The sequence below is a fragment of the Selaginella moellendorffii genome, unplaced genomic scaffold, assembly GCF_000143415.4.
Source record: "Selaginella moellendorffii unplaced genomic scaffold, v1.0 SELMOscaffold_6, whole genome shotgun sequence".
Classification (NCBI taxonomy): domain Eukaryota; kingdom Viridiplantae; phylum Streptophyta; class Lycopodiopsida; order Selaginellales; family Selaginellaceae; genus Selaginella; species Selaginella moellendorffii.
The window spans coordinates 2,983,500-2,997,351 of record NW_003314267.1 but is presented as its reverse complement, the minus strand read 5'-3'; the positions used below and the strand labels follow the sequence as shown (position 1 = coordinate 2,997,351).

At 51.4% G+C, this 13,852-nt stretch overlaps 6 protein-coding genes across 7 annotated transcripts; 4 read left to right on the top strand and 2 right to left on the bottom strand.

Annotated features, from left to right (window-relative positions):
* Nucleotides 1-96: 96 nt before the first annotated feature.
* Nucleotides 97-1,649, top strand: LOC112344993 (phospholipase A1-Igamma2, chloroplastic-like). Its single transcript, XM_024670762.1, has one exon. The coding sequence runs from the start codon at nt 97-99 to the stop codon at nt 1,528-1,530; it is 1,434 nt and encodes a 477-aa protein (XP_024526530.1). The 3' UTR covers nt 1,531-1,649.
* On the top strand, nt 1,609-2,866 carry LOC9634944 (sufE-like protein 1, chloroplastic/mitochondrial). Its single transcript, XM_002965976.2, has one exon. It carries the CDS (start codon nt 1,672-1,674, stop codon nt 2,725-2,727), a length of 1,056 nt encoding a protein of 351 aa, XP_002966022.1. The 5' UTR covers nt 1,609-1,671; the 3' UTR covers nt 2,728-2,866.
* A 452-nt stretch (nt 2,867-3,318) lies between these two features.
* LOC9634943 (probable tocopherol cyclase, chloroplastic) lies at nt 3,319-6,400 on the bottom strand. 2 transcript variants are annotated; one of them, XR_002991842.1, is made up of 12 exons: nt 6,231-6,400; nt 5,934-6,178; nt 5,805-5,884; nt 5,657-5,733; nt 5,426-5,595; nt 5,268-5,365; nt 5,103-5,210; nt 4,929-5,045; nt 4,721-4,867; nt 4,436-4,649; nt 3,533-4,385; nt 3,319-3,452 (listed from the first exon to the last, which is right to left on the bottom strand). XR_002991842.1 is itself a non-coding variant. In XM_024670264.1 (10 exons), the coding sequence occupies exons 1-10, from the start codon at nt 6,371-6,373 to the stop codon at nt 4,473-4,475; spliced, it is 1,362 nt and encodes a 453-aa protein (XP_024526032.1). In that variant the 5' UTR covers nt 6,374-6,400; the 3' UTR covers nt 4,406-4,472. The 2 variants fall into 2 exon arrangements, 1 of the variants encoding a protein (XP_024526032.1); XM_024670264.1 differs by lacking the exons at nt 3,319-3,452; nt 3,533-4,385 and having other exon boundaries at nt 4,406-4,649.
* A 14-nt stretch (nt 6,401-6,414) lies between these two features.
* On the bottom strand, nt 6,415-8,195 carry LOC9652042. Its single transcript, XM_024670263.1, has 5 exons — nt 7,382-8,195; nt 7,246-7,304; nt 7,067-7,195; nt 6,877-7,012; nt 6,415-6,823 (listed from the first exon to the last, which is right to left on the bottom strand). Exons 1-5 carry the CDS (start codon nt 8,078-8,080, stop codon nt 6,482-6,484), a joined length of 1,365 nt encoding a protein of 454 aa, XP_024526031.1. The 5' UTR covers nt 8,081-8,195; the 3' UTR covers nt 6,415-6,481.
* A 536-nt stretch (nt 8,196-8,731) lies between these two features.
* On the top strand, nt 8,732-9,207 carry LOC112344956. Its single transcript, XM_024670655.1, has one exon. It carries the CDS (start codon nt 8,735-8,737, stop codon nt 9,026-9,028), a length of 294 nt encoding a protein of 97 aa, XP_024526423.1. The 5' UTR covers nt 8,732-8,734; the 3' UTR covers nt 9,029-9,207.
* Nucleotides 9,208-9,553: 346 nt separating this feature from the next.
* On the top strand, nt 9,554-13,833 carry LOC9652041 (kinesin-like protein KIN-UA). Its single transcript, XM_024670662.1, has 20 exons — nt 9,554-9,922; nt 9,993-10,087; nt 10,148-10,270; nt 10,327-10,512; nt 10,571-10,792; nt 10,873-11,008; nt 11,057-11,206; nt 11,262-11,350; nt 11,402-11,614; nt 11,673-11,810; nt 11,860-12,024; nt 12,076-12,222; nt 12,293-12,421; nt 12,472-12,607; nt 12,658-12,750; nt 12,814-12,939; nt 12,992-13,117; nt 13,173-13,319; nt 13,370-13,498; nt 13,563-13,833. Exons 1-20 carry the CDS (start codon nt 9,793-9,795, stop codon nt 13,721-13,723), a joined length of 2,841 nt encoding a protein of 946 aa, XP_024526430.1. The 5' UTR covers nt 9,554-9,792; the 3' UTR covers nt 13,724-13,833.
* Nucleotides 13,834-13,852: the final 19 nt, after the last annotated feature.

The window sequence follows — 13,852 nt, the reverse complement described above, 5'->3', positions numbered from 1 at the left end:
AGTTTAAAATTCAAAGTAAAAGGAAGGTCAAACACGCGGCTGACTTGACTATAATAGGGATCGATGAGACTGGAATTTCTTATCACAATGGCCGCCATGGCCGCAGCTCCCAGCAGCGCTAAGATCATTGGCCCGCCTTCACATCCACAGTGTTTAGATGTGAAGGATTCCACCTGTCTGGCACTATCGACCCACAAATCTTTCCAATTCGCATCGAAGATTCACGCAAAGCGAGCGCTCAGACCACCTAGTGGTCGCCTGTGGAGTAAGTGGCGAGAGCTGCAAGGAGCTGACAATTGGCTGGGATTGCTGCTCCCGTCACCCCGCAAAGCCGTGGATAGCTACCAGGATGGCGACGCCGCAGGGCCATGCAGCGATTTCATAGACGAGGAGCTACGGCGCGAGATTCTCAAGTACGGCGATCTGTCTCAAGCCTGCTACGATGGATTCGACAACGACGACCACTCGCGCAGGCGTGGAAATTGCCGCTACAGTCCCAGCGAGCTCCTGGGAAAGACTGTAGCCGCGCGGGACCAAGAGTACGAGATCACCAAATATCTGTACGCCACCACGGATCTAGAGCTGCCGAGAATCTTTCCCAGGCCAAGAGCTAGAGACGAGGAGCAAGGAGAGCCATGGAGCCGAGATTCCAATTGGATGGGCTTCGTGGCCGTGAGTCGTCCGTCTTTGACTGCCGAGATTGGCCGGCGGCACATCGTGATCGCGTGGCGAGGAACCGTGACTGGCGTGGAGTGGCTGGAGAATCTCCAGGACTATCTCATGCCAGTGGGTTTGGATCCGCGGGACAGATCCACGGCGGGCGTCAAGGTGGAGAGTGGCTTCCTCGACATCTACACGGCCAGCAAGTCCCGGAGCCGATACAACAAGTTGAGCGCGCGGCAGCAGCTCATCTGCGAGCTCCGCCGCCTGATCGCCCAGTTCCAGGCCGACGGCGAGGCGGTGAGCGTCACGGTCACTGGCCACAGCCTCGGCGGCGCGCTGGCGCTGCTCAGCGCCTATGATCTCGCGGAGCTTGGCATCGCCGGGGATAAGACCCAGATCCCCGCCACCGTCGTCTCCTTCTCCGCACCGCGGGTGGGCAATCGCTGCTTCGCCGCGCGGTGCCGGGAGCTCGATCTCAAGGTCCTGCGCGTCGTCAACACGCGGGACATCGTCCCAAAGGTCCCCGGGATCTTTGTCAACGAGCAGCACCAGTGGATGAGTGGCGCCATCGGGGAGATGATTCCCTGGGCATATTCGCACGTCGGCACGGAGGTGGCGCTCGACTGTGGCGTGTCACCGTACCTGAGGCGTGGCGCGAACCTGGCGGGATGGCACAATTTGGAGGGGCTCTTGCACCTCGTGGATGGATACAGGGGGCCGTACAGGGGGTTTGAGCCGTCTGGGAGGAGGGATCTGGCTCTCGTGAACAAGGACTCGGACTTGCTGGATCCGAGTCTTGGAATTCCCAGCTTCTGGGGATCCAAACAGCCCGTGCCATTCACATTTTCTCTACAACCTGCCAGATGATTGAAGTTCATCAAGAAATTTTTTTCCAAACTTAGACAGACGAATTAGAGGATAGAAAACGTTGATTGATGCAAAAGAAACGCTGACAAAGGTACTCTAGAGATTCCTCTAAGATTCGAATTAGGGTTTCTAGGGGAGAGAATGGAGGCTGCTAGACATTTTCAGGGTTCCTGGTTGTGCGTAGGGGATTGGCCGGCGCCAGGCAAGAGGGCGGCGCTCTTGCGAGTCTCGGCGGCGCCATCGCCGCTAGGGGGCGTGAGCTTGAGCGCGATTGCTGCCAGCTCCAGATCGGCAAAGGTATTTCGAGTGAATTGCACAGCAGCAGCAGCAGCTGGAGAGCAATTAGAAGAGGAGGTACTCCCCGATAAGCTGCGTGAGATTGTGAGCCTGTTTGCAGCGGTGCGGGACCAACGCGCAGCGTACGAGCAGTTGATGCACTACGCCAAGAGGCTTCCACCGCTGCCGGACGAGCACCGCACGGACGCCAACAAGGTGGTGGGCTGCGTCTCCCGCGTCTGGGTGCGAGCCTACCTCGGTGACCACGGCAAGGTGTTCTACGAGGCCGACTCCGACTCCATCCTCACCAAGGGCTTGGCGGCGCTCCTCGTCGAAGGGTTGTCGGGATCCAGGCCCCGAGAGATCGTCCGCTTGACTCCGGCCTTCTTCCACATGCTCGGCCTCAAGCAGAGCCTCACGCCCGCTCGCACCAGCGGCTTCTACAACATGTTTAGATTGATGCAGAAGAAGGCCTTGGAGATGGAGATGGATTCGTCGGCCGGTTCCTCTCCGGCCACCGCCGCCGTCTTAGCGTCGCCCAAGGAGAGTGATGATGCTAGGAGCGCTGCTACGCCTGCTGCTCCTGCTGCTTCTGCTGCTACGCGATCACCATCCACGATAGCCGAGAGCTCGCCGCCAGCTACCTCACGGTCCGTGGCGATTGAGAAGAAGCTCCAGGAAGCGCTAGCGCCGACGGTGTTGGAAGTGGAGGATGTGTCTCACCAGCATGCCGGGCACGCTGCTGTTCGTGGAACCACCGGCGGCGAGACGCACTTCAACGTCAAGGTGGTGGCGGCAGAGTTTGAAGGCCAGAGCGTGGTGAAGCGGCACAGGCGGGTGTATCAGCTCTTGGAGGACGAGCTCAAGAGCGGGCTCCACGCGCTCTCCATCGTGGCGAAGGCTCCATCGGAGCTGGGTTAGAAATGAAAATCGTTACGCCACCTTTGTAGGTTCCTTGCTTGCGGCGAGAAATTTCTTGCACATATTAAATCATCAACTTGTGGGCTGGAAGCTGCATATAAAATCATCATCAACTTGCGGGCCGAAAGTTTTGAGCGGATTTTCTTGTCGACATGCAACAAATATCAATCGTAGTCACGTACGTACAGAGAAGAGTGTGGTTACTGTGATGGTATCTCGGAATCTGCCGTTCGGAATGTGCGAGCATCTGCGAGGGTTATATTCCTTTTCGAACCCGAATTGAAAAGGGCAGAGCCTCACTCCTTTTCTTCGCATCGCATGGCATCTTCCGGAGGAGGAGGAACAATCCAGTTCATGGTGTTCGTCCTCGTTATTGTTCTTTTCAGAGAGAGCTTGATCTCAGGAAATTCCGTTCGCCAAAAGGAGCAACACATGCTTGTCGAGGATGCTGGCGATCAGTTCATTGGCAGCTCCAGTTCCGAGCATCCTTATCTCCAAGAGCAAGCCCTGCGCTCGATCGAGGTTTTCAAATGGCGAGAGAACTCGAGCACCGATTCTAGAGTCGGCACCGTCCCATGTATTCTTTCTTCCTGAAATGATAACGGAATTGTATTCAAAGGATCACATCACAAAAAAAAAAGGAATAGAAACACGTAGCTACGCAGGAGGAGCTGTCGCAGGTGGAAGCAGAGGCTCAGTGTCGATCCGAGGACGACTTCTCCGGGCTGGAAGAACCAAAAAAAAAAGGTTAGAAAGTTAGAATCGGACACTAAAAAAACAAATGGATCATGGTCAGACTACTTACAGAAGTAAGTGGTTGCGGCAATTAAAATCATCGACAGCCCCGAGACAAACATGTCTGCGCCAAAAGTAATTCCCAAAAGAACCACACCGTACTTGGGAGCCAGGACGAGGATAAGCAGCGCCAGCAGTATCGAAAGAATTCCACTCACGAACACAAACGGCCACGACGACAAGTTACGAACTTGACAAGCCATGAAGGTCTTGAGCAGCCCCTGAAAACAAGAAAACACACAAGCAAAGTTGATCAATACAAAGAAGATAACTTACATGTCCCAGGAGCCATCCAGAGAGCACGAACATGAGCATGACTCCGGCTTCAACCGGTTGGAGCAGCATCCACAGCCCGAATCCCAAATGCAGGAATCCCATGAGAAGAAACGAGCTGTTCCCGGGTATGTCGTACATGACCCCGAATTGCACCGCGGAGAAGATCCCACCCAGCACCATCACAGCTCCCATCACTTGCTCCACCGCTATAGCGAAAACGAACGGGAAGACGAGGCCGATCAAGCCGATCACCGCGAAGAGGACACCGAAGATTGCCATGTACATCACCAGCCGGCCTACGTGCTCCTCCGGCACGAAGGCTGTCAAGGCGTTCATGAAGAGGGTGTAGCTGCTGGCTGGAGGTGGCGGTGCCGGTTCCATGGTCGAAGCTGGCTGTCCATAGAAGCCCCTCTCTTCTTCTTCGCCGGGAAAGACCACGCCGCCGCTCGGCTGCTGCTCTAGCTGCTGAGACTGCGAGGCGCCCATGATCCTGCTTCTGCGTTTCTCTTTGTCTGCGCTCTCGTCCGGACCAGCTGAAATAGCATCCGGATTCCGCCACGCGTTTGATTGAGCCCTGCATGCAAATCCTGTGTCGGCCCTCGCTCTGTAACTCGTAAAAATGTGAATTTGATCAGACCTGTGTGTTTGTTTTCTTTTCATCGACAAGATTGGTTTCACAGTCCGGGTGGTTTTAGTGCGGGAACGCTTGAGAAAACGCTCTCCAGGTCCAGCTGCAAGCCTACCAAGGATCTCAGCGGTTCCGCCATTCTACTCTTTTTCTTCCAGGTTGTGTACCACGGTCCGCCGCCAACCTCGAGTGCTGCCATTTCACTCGTGACATCCAACACCAGCTGCCAGAAAATAATGTAAGTTCCGTGGATTACAGAAAGAAAGAAAAGAAAACACACACAGAGAAACACACCTTTCCTCTGACGCCGTTGACACTGCGTTCCCAGATCTGAAGCTTCAGCTTTCCATCAAAAGTGTCCTGACAAATTGGAACCAGACCATCTCTAGTTGGAGCACGGAGCACTGTCCCTGGTGTATCTGTTGTTGCTTCTAGCAACACCTAGGTGGAGAAAAAGGACACGAAAGTTAACTCCGCGATCGAACCGGTTTAGCAGGCCAACCTCATATTCTATGGTGCTTGCTGCGATCTTCCAGCTGCCCCAAGGAGTTATCTCCCATTCCACTTCGCCTGCCCATGGAACGAACTCGTAGAATTTTCCAGCGTGGTGCACACCTACCTGAGCAGCGAAACAAGTGTATATTCGTCAGCTGGTCATTAGGAAAACAGCTACAACCATGGCGACTTCTTCAAAGCTTCCAGGAGGAAATGGTAGACCGCGCTTTCCTCCTCCGGAAGTCAGTGCTACGTCTCCGGAAGAGCCTTGGAAAACATTGCATTGGACCTGGTCGAAAATCACGCAAACATTGTAGCATGCTGGAAGTCAATCTAAATATCTCACCCAGAACCATTTCTCCGGGAAAGTTCCGCCCCAGTTTTTTTCAACGTACGAAGGAACGTCCTCGAACTCGTAGCGTTTCTCGCCCCACTGTATCCAGCCTATAAGAAGATATAGCTGACACCGTCAAGATCAAACAACAAAAACTCAAGAATGGCAACCTGTTGAAAGTCCGTGCGCCATGCAGATTTGCCAGTGGGGCTCGAAAACCGGAAAAGCAGCCAGCCACCCCGCTGTTGCTTTTTGTCCAGAACCAGAGTTTCCCCAGCCGTACAATGGCCGTGTGCTATACTCCCATCTCACACTGTCCACGGTGTTTAGCTTTGGCGACCTGGCGAAAGAATTAAGTCACAGGAAAAAAAACGAAGCGAAGGAGTCAAGTTCAAACGAACCTCCCATTGTCACGGAGAAATCCTTGGTGCCAGAATGCGTCCACTTGAAATCCTTCTTCTACGCGTGAATCAAACTCCTGCCCGACATCGCAGACGGTCGAAAGTTTTTTGGTTTCAGTACTTACGACCAAACTTGCAAACGCTTTACTTGGGATGGGAGCAGTGATCTTGGTGGCGAGCTCCCTTTCTTAGACGCGAACGTACCACCCAAAGCCAGCTCGGTTCGACCTGGTAAAATCCTGTGAGCGCTGGAACTAAGCGAAGTTTCCAAACTTACTTGCCCAGAACTTTCTAGTAGTGTCTTGGAACTGAAACAAATACTCGTCGTTCGGTCCAAGAACTTGAGCTCCCATGCCGGGAAACCTCGGCCCCTTGACGAGTTCCTTGATCCCACTCGGGCTTTCCGAGAATGCAGGATCCTCAATGGAATACATCCATGCAAAGCTTTGCTTCTCGTCAGGAAGTGCGACCTTGAAGTACCATCCCTCCATGAAGCGCCGGCTGGATCCATCGAAATGGTACCTGGAGGAGAGCTTTTGATCGAGCAAAGAGCGAGCAAAAATGTGGGACTTACCCGCTGTGTGGCGTCCGAATCGCTGTGTGCGAAGTCTGCGACGCTGTCGTCGAGACCGCGGTGTGAGAGGATCGCACAGCCAGGGAGCGCAAGCCGGACTTCATGGAGGAGTGAGAAGCGAACACGGAGCATTCGAGCGCCATAGCCTACTTTTTCACTACGTAGGGCTCTTTCACGACACGTATACAGAAAGATCCTCACGAGCTTTTATTCCCCACCTTTCCCATTTACAAATGCATTGCTGAGGCCTCTTATTTATTCCACACAAACTTCCCAGCGTCGTCTTTCCGGAACAACTTGTCTAGCAGTTCGTCCCACTCGATCTTCAACTTGAGCTGACCAGCTTCGCAGGGGGCTTCTGGTTGTGGACAAACCTCGCCCGCTGCTTCATCGTCGGGACAAACACCACAATCGCCGTTTCCATTTGCTTGAGTTTCGTCTGCTGATTCGTAGCCGGCTGATGGGACCTCGAGCGTCGCGGCTCTCCTGAGAGCTGCCTTGTGTTCTTGGTCTTGTTCTTTAGCTCGCGTTTGCTGCCTTGTCATCTTTTGGATTGGTGGCGTGTTCGTTTCGGTGTCTTTGTCCCTCAGCATCTACACAGCAAAGCCATCTTTACGCAAAGTTATACAAGTTTGATCTTAAGTACCTGCAAAGCTTTCTCTGACTCCTCCATGATCGCCAGAATGGAGTGATCCGAGATTGCGTTGCACGAGAGAACAATGTGCTCGAACCGTCCTTCCACGGGAATGCCGGACTTGACTACCGGAGGATGCTTCCAGCAGCTGCTTCCGCAAAGGACGAGAGAAACTCAATAAGGCATGAGAAAGGATGGTTACCTACAAAACTTCCGCTCGACGATGTGATACATTCTTCCGGGTGCATACAGCCGCCTGGGGTCATGCAGCAGCTTCTCCTCCGAAATGCAGGTGTCCTTGAGGCATCTGTAGCCTAGCAAACAAGGAAGACTAGCCAATCCATCGGTCACGCAAACACTCGAAAGCAATCCTTTGCTTACCAAAACATCGACTTAAAGATATCTTCCAGAGGGGTGGCCGTCCGAGGAAGGAAGTCGTCCTGTGGAAGTCAGAAGGCCATAAACAAACGAACCACTCTGGTGTGGAGAAAAGAACGATAAAAAAGCGAGCTCTCACCTGCAAGATGATCGAGTTGATGACATCTGCGTACTTGACAGCAAGGTTGAGCGACATGCACCTGGCAGGAGCTATGGCGTAGCAGCGAATCTGTTTCCGAGGGATATCCGCGAGAAGAAACGGGAATTGGATCGCTAGAACAGCCATGAGCGCGGCCACTCCGGAACCCAAAGAGTGTCCTCCAAACGTCAAAGTATACGTGGGGTGCTTGGTGATGCAGTTCCTGAGCGTTTCCTTCTCCTGGTAGAGCAGCCACACCGCAGCTCTGAGCAATCCATGGTGGACATAGCCATCCAGAAACTCCTGCCTGCCAAGCTTGTTGTCCCAAAGAACCAAGTAGTCGTTCTCCCGCCGGAGGTTGAGCCCCCTAATCGTCAGAACGATGTCCCTGTGCTCGTGATCCACATAGATGAGATACGGTGGCACAATCCTCTCCAGATCGCTCGTCTTCTTCACCACATTCTCGAGCGAGATTTTGTAGCCGCCGGGGGGCGCCCACTTCGGGTGCTGCAAATCCCTCTCGTACACCGCCAGGACGAGCTGGCACACACGCGGGATCGGCTCCAGCTCGTGCGCCTCCGCCGCCGTCCAAGAGCTGCTATCGTCTGCCCCGATGTAGATGCATCGCTTGTACGCCCAGCGCGTACACCCCAGGCAGTAGATGGCCTCGAGCAGCGGCACTCCAATCGCCGCGGACATCGCCGATCAAGAAATGGATGGATCGAGCGATCGATCGGGAAGAAATTTACCTCTCTAGCGCCTCCATTGCTGAGTAGTATAGGGTTCTAAACACGTGTGGGGCCCTTGCCCTAGAACAGAGCATCCCCTGCGATTAGGGCTTTTCTAGGGTTTTCGCTTTCCTTTCGCTCACGCTACGGCTGCGCACTGTCTGCCACAAACACCCGGGAAGATTCGAACCGGGGCGGCGAGATGGCGACGAGAGGAGGTGGCGTAGTTAACAAACTAATGTGGGGTTTTAAACTAACACACATGGATTCGTGAACTGACGGTCCCTCCTGGGGATGATCCTCTTTATATAAGCACGCAATACCTATTGCCTATCTCCCAGAATTCGGTTGATTTGCGCGTTCTCTTGATAAAATTCTTTCCCTGGCCCATTCCTTGATCCTTGATCCTTGACTCTACCATTGTTTTGTTTGCGTGTTGTTTGTTCCAAGCCAAAGTCCTCGAGCTGTCTCACATAAAAAAGAGAAAATACACCCCCAGACGCAAAGTCAAAGCAGCGTTAGCTGGAGAAAGGGATCCTTGTTCTTCGCGCATCAGGAATTCTCAGGTGATCGATCGATCGGTGTCGAGTTCTCGATCAGCAGCAGCAGCAGAGCAGCCGCAGCGATGACTATGGCGATGGCGAAGATTTTGATGGTGGCAACGGTGGCAATGCTTGTTGTAGCCCCGGTTTTGGTCCAGGCGCGACATGGTCCAGCTCCCGATTGCGGAATTCCCCGCAGCAGCGATCCGAGGCTTGATTCCAGAGAGCCATCCATCGCGACGGAGGTCACCGCGACTTTGCAGGAGCAAGCGGCATCATCTTCTTCCCCGTGCGACGCCGATCACCTCTGCAGCCCTCCAATGTTTGGAACCTCCAAGAGAACGGTTCCCACGGGACCCAATCCTCTCCACAATTGATTCACTGATCGGCAGTGTACGAGGCGGAAGAACAGGAAGAGTTCCTTGTGTATAGGCGGATTGCGTGATCGCGGGTCTTTTAGGAGGATTAGTCCTTTTTTTCTACTGGTTCTTCGTGGAGGTGTGATAGAAATGTGATCATCGCCACTAGCCAGACAATAAAGTTTCTTCGATCGATGCTTCAATAGATTGATGGATGTCTAAATGGATCGATCGAGATGGAAGATCGCGCTTAAAAGAAGCTGTGGATGGATGGAGCTCGTGGAGCTCGCTGGAGGAGCTTGAATGGAAACGAGCGTTGGGGAGAGAAAGGGAAAAAGAAATAGCGGCGGGCATCAACGAACAAATGGTGTGCGTTCGTGTTGGTTTCTATTAACAAAAATGTCAACGTGCTGGGTGGACGTGCCATGTAACGTCCACGTCCGCAGCCACGTCAGCGCACGCACCACCCACGAACGCACGACGCCGAAGAAAGAAGACACACTCGAAGAAAACCAAAAGAAAAGAGGGGAGGGAGGGCATATTTTGGGGTATCTTTCTCTCTTCCCTCTCGTTGGGCTTTACGCCGTCCCCGTCAAACAGTTCTTCCTCTGCGTGCCCTGTGCTTCGTCTCTATGCCGCCGGCGGCAGCCGCGTCGCGCTCTCCTGGTCACGGACGATTAGGTCTTGGCGATTCCGAGAGAATGCAGGTTGAATCTCGCGCGGGGATGCGCTGAATCGCGATATTTCGATCGCAGCGCGGTATTTCGGGCGATCCATGAGCGATGAAGAGTGGCGCCCAATCAGCTGCAGCTGCTGCGCCGACGACGAGCGCGACGAGCATGAGTTCCAGGCCTAGGTCGGCGTCTCTCTCGGCGCCGCGGAGAAGCAGCGCAGGGAAGAACGATGGGGGAGGTGAGTGAGCCTTTTTGTTGTTTTGCGACCAGGATCCTTGTATGATATCGTTACATGTTTGCCGATCCAGCAAGAGTAAGAGTGGCAGTGAGGCTTCGGCCCAGGAACGCCGAGGAGCTTGTCGCGGATGCGGATTTTCCAGACGGCGTCGAGCTCCAGCCAGAGGTAAGAATTGAGATTTTGCTGGCTCTGGCATTGCTAACGTGCATTCTCTGTCATGCACAGCTCAAGAGATTAAAGCTTCGCAAGAACAACTGGGATTCGGAGACATACCAATTCGATGAGGTGTTTCCGGACACAGCGTCTCAAAAAAGAGTGTATGAAGTTGTCGCCAAACCTGTTGTTGAGGTCTGTCCGAGCTTTCTACAAACGAGCTCTAAAGTAACATTTTCACTTCTTCGCAGAGTGTATTAGACGGGTACAATGGGACAGTGATGGCTTACGGGCAAACTGGCACGGGAAAAACTTACACTCTTGGCAAGCTAGGAGAGGAGGACTGTGCTGATAGGGGGATTATGGTCCGTGCGCTGGAAGATATCATGGCTGATACCAATCCAGAAAATGATACTGTTTGTGTCTCCTATCTCCAGGTGAGTTTTTGGTTTTCAAGCTCTACGCAGAGTAATTGTTTTCGAGGGATGTTAACAGCTCTACATGGAGTCTATCCAAGATCTGCTTGCACCTGAGAGGGACAACATCCCTATTGCTGAGGACCCCAAAACTGGAGACGTGTCTTTACCCGGAGCAACACTGATTCAGCTGAAGAACTACAAAAGCTTTATTGGACTCTTACAAACCGGAGAAGCCAATAGAGTTGCCGCAAACACCAAGCTTAACACAGAATCTTCGAGAAGTCACGCAGTTCTCCTCGTGAGTGTGTTACGTTGCTTCCATTCATTTCCATTCTCATTTCGTTTTTCGTTTTTCTTTTCATGTTGGTGCACGTTCAGGTGTATATCAAAAAGCATGTGAAAGCCAAGGAAAGTTCGAATGAGAACGGGTCGCGGAATAGCCGTGCACCAGTTATTCGGAGAAGCAAATTGCTTATAGTTGACTTGGCAGGATCAGAGCGTGTTGATAAATCTGGTAAGCGGACCTGTAACCAACTGCATCGAGATTGACATGTTGCCACAGGCAGCGAGGGGATCACCTTAGAAGAGGCGAAGTTCATTAATCTCTCTCTCACAGCTCTTGGTAAGTGCATTAACGCACTCGCTGAGAACAGCCCGCATGTTCCTACCAGGGATTCGAAGCTGACAAGGCTGCTAAGGGACTCCTTTGGAGGTAACACTTCATACAAAGCTCATTTCCTATGTAAAACTTCAGCAACAAATCTTAGGTAGTGCAAGAACGTCTTTAATAACAACCATTGGACCATCACCCCGCCATCGCGGAGAAACTGCCAGTACCATCTTGTTCGGTCAACGGGTAAGTGTTTTGCATCAAGTTTCTCATCAAAGTTGATCACGCGGTTTATAGGCTATGAAAGTCGAAAACATGCTGAAGCTGAAAGAAGAATTCGACTATAAAAGTTTGTGTCGTCGACTGGAAGCTGATTTGGACAAGCTTATTGTGGAGAACGAAAGACACGTGAAAGCTGTTGTTGATGCTGAAGAGGAGCTTCATGACAAGCTTAATGAAGCGAGATCTCGCGTTGCAGAGGCAGAGGGTAAGCTTGCATCAGCCTTGGGGGTAAGTCTCCTTTCTCGTTTTTGTTTATGTTAACACGTTTGTTTTTTCTTTTTTCTAGGAAATGTCTTTGGAACGATCAAGATACCAAAAGGATACTGAGGAATTACGCAGGCAAGCATTGCATCATGTTAATGACATAAAATCTTTGGAAAAAAAGCTGGAGGAGAATGCAGCAGGTTTAAACAGTCAAAAAGAGGTATTAATATATTTCTGCTCTCTTACTCCTATCGAGATAACGTCCTCAGAGGGAGATACACGCCGAAAGGATCAAACACGAGGAGGAAATCACAAATTTGGCAGACAACTATAAACGTCAGAACCTCAATCTATCAGAACAGCTCCAAATAGAACGAACTCTAAGGCTGCAGCTTGAGGAGGAACTCTCAGCTGTTAGAAGTAGCTCAAAACAGGTAGATTCCTGGTTTGGAAGTCAGTCAGAAAGCTTATTTGTCTTGATGCAGGTGCCAGAGCAATGTGTTGCTGATCAGCTTACTGAGCTGAAGGAGCGACTTGATAAGGAACGCCTTACCCGTGAGAACTTGGAACTTGAGTTGAGGATGCTTCAGAACAAGGAAAACTACTCGACCGGTAGTACTGAAGCCATCAAGGTACAGTCCTCATTTGATTTCCTTTAGATTAGAGCTGGTGAAAAAACAAATTCATATGATGGTTTTGAAGGAAAAGCAGAATGAGGAAATTTTGAATCTCAAGAAAAAACTCGATGAAGAAAGCAAGCAGAGAAAGAAGCGGGAGGAGGAAATCAGGAACTTGAGATATCAACTAGCCCAAAGTAACGAAGATGCTGAGGTATGAGGTCGGGTTATCATCTCAAATTGTTTATGTTATTGCCAATGCAGATCAAGAGAATTGAGAAAGGAGGCTCTGGTAGGAGTTCATTCGGATCTGATAGTCCTTTGAACTTGCATAGGCCAAACATCCTAAGAGACACAATCAATGGTCAGCGAGCTACAATTGCAAAGCTTTTCGAACAAGGTAAGCCGATTCAATGCTGTTTTGAACATTTTTAACCATGCAGCATTTAGTTGGCCTGCAAAAGATCCTGTCCTTGTTGGAGTCGGAAGATGCCGACGTTAGAGTGCACGCTGTAAAGGTCGTTGCAAATCTTGCTGCCGAAGGTAACTAGCATTATGAAATATTTGCAATGGTATGATAACCAGTACATAGTGCTTTGGTTGCAGAAGCAAACCAGGAGAAAATCGTGGAAGCTGGAGGCCTCAAGTCATTGTTGGTGCTGCTAGGCAACTCCGAGGACGAAACTATCAGGCGCGTAGCTGCTGGTGCTATTGCCAATTTGGCTATGAATGGTAAGCATTTCCTGCACGTATTGCATCAATAACATGGCTCTTTAAACGGCAGAAAAAAATCAAGAGCTTATAATGGGACAAGGCGGTATCACGCTTCTAGCGACAACAGCGAACGAAGCCGAGGATCCTCAAACTCTAAGGATGGTTGCTGGCGCCATTGCGAATTTATGCGGCAATGGTATGCGCTTAATTCTTTTGAAATCAGCTGTCATCATGTCTGTCCGCCTTTGCAGAAACGTTACAAGTGAAGCTGCGAGATGAAGGTGGTATTAAGGCCCTTCTCGGGATGGTGAGAACAAGGCATCCAGACGTTTTGGCCCAGGTTGCTAGAGGGATAGCCAACTTTGCAAAATGCGAATCTCGTGCCGTTTCTCAGAGCGGTGAGAATTTTACTTTCCAGTTTGTAGCTTTGCTCAGCCGATAAATGCAGGTCATCGGGTGGGGAGGTCGCTGCTAATTGAAGATGGAGCGCTTCCCTGGATAGTTGCGAATGCCAATAACGAGTCGTCTCCTATTCGTAGACACATCGAGCTCGCGCTTTGTCATCTGGCACAGCATGGTAAGTTTCTTTGTTCCTTTTCTAGCGGCGGATCTCTCACCAGAGGCTCTACCTCCCAATGCAGAAGTGAATGCCAGGGACTTGGCTACTGGCGGAGCACTGTGGGAGCTTGTTCGGATCTCCAGAGAGTGCTCACGAGAGGACATAAGAAATCTCGCGCAGAAAACATTGAACGCCAGTTCCGTGTTCCAGGCAGAGCTCCGGAGATTGCACGTTTCTTACTGAGCGGTCGCTCTCGGGTTTGAAGAAAAAAAAAGAAAAAACCCAGAAACTTACATGAATGTGCTCAAATCAAAGTTTTGGCCGTAAATTTTTTACTGAGATTCTTCTTAAAAGTTGAAAGACCATGGCTGG

Bases quoted from the DNA above. Each gene is read 5' to 3' on its own strand.
- LOC112344956 (XM_024670655.1), top strand. From the start codon at position 8,735: ATGACTATGGCGATGGCGAAGATTTTGATGGTGGCAACGGTGGCAATG.
- LOC112344993 (XM_024670762.1), top strand. From the start codon at position 97: ATGGCCGCAGCTCCCAGCAGCGCTAAGATCATTGGCCCGCCTTCACAT.
- LOC9634944 (XM_002965976.2), top strand. From the start codon at position 1,672: ATGGAGGCTGCTAGACATTTTCAGGGTTCCTGGTTGTGCGTAGGGGAT.
- LOC9652042 (XM_024670263.1), bottom strand. From the start codon at position 8,080: ATGTCCGCGGCGATTGGAGTGCCGCTGCTCGAGGCCATCTACTGCCTG. The intron at 7,305-7,381 runs GTGAGAGCTCGC...TGACTTCCACAG, and splicing joins TCAACTCGATCATCTTGCAG to GACGACTTCCTTCCTCGGAC. The intron at 7,013-7,066 runs GTAACCATCCTT...TTGCGGAAGCAG, and splicing joins GTCGAGCGGAAGTTTTGTAG to CTGCTGGAAGCATCCTCCGG.
- LOC9652041 (XM_024670662.1), top strand. From the start codon at position 9,793: ATGAAGAGTGGCGCCCAATCAGCTGCAGCTGCTGCGCCGACGACGAGC. The intron at 10,088-10,147 runs GTAAGAATTGAG...TGTCATGCACAG, and splicing joins GCGTCGAGCTCCAGCCAGAG to CTCAAGAGATTAAAGCTTCG. The intron at 13,118-13,172 runs GTATGCGCTTAA...CCGCCTTTGCAG, and splicing joins TGCGAATTTATGCGGCAATG to AAACGTTACAAGTGAAGCTG.
- LOC9634943 (XM_024670264.1), bottom strand. From the start codon at position 6,373: ATGGCGCTCGAATGCTCCGTGTTCGCTTCTCACTCCTCCATGAAGTCC. The intron at 6,179-6,230 runs GTAAGTCCCACA...GCTCTCCTCCAG, and splicing joins ATTCGGACGCCACACAGCGG to GTACCATTTCGATGGATCCA. The intron at 5,596-5,656 runs GTTCGTTTGAAC...TTCTTTCGCCAG, and splicing joins TTTCTCCGTGACAATGGGAG to GTCGCCAAAGCTAAACACCG.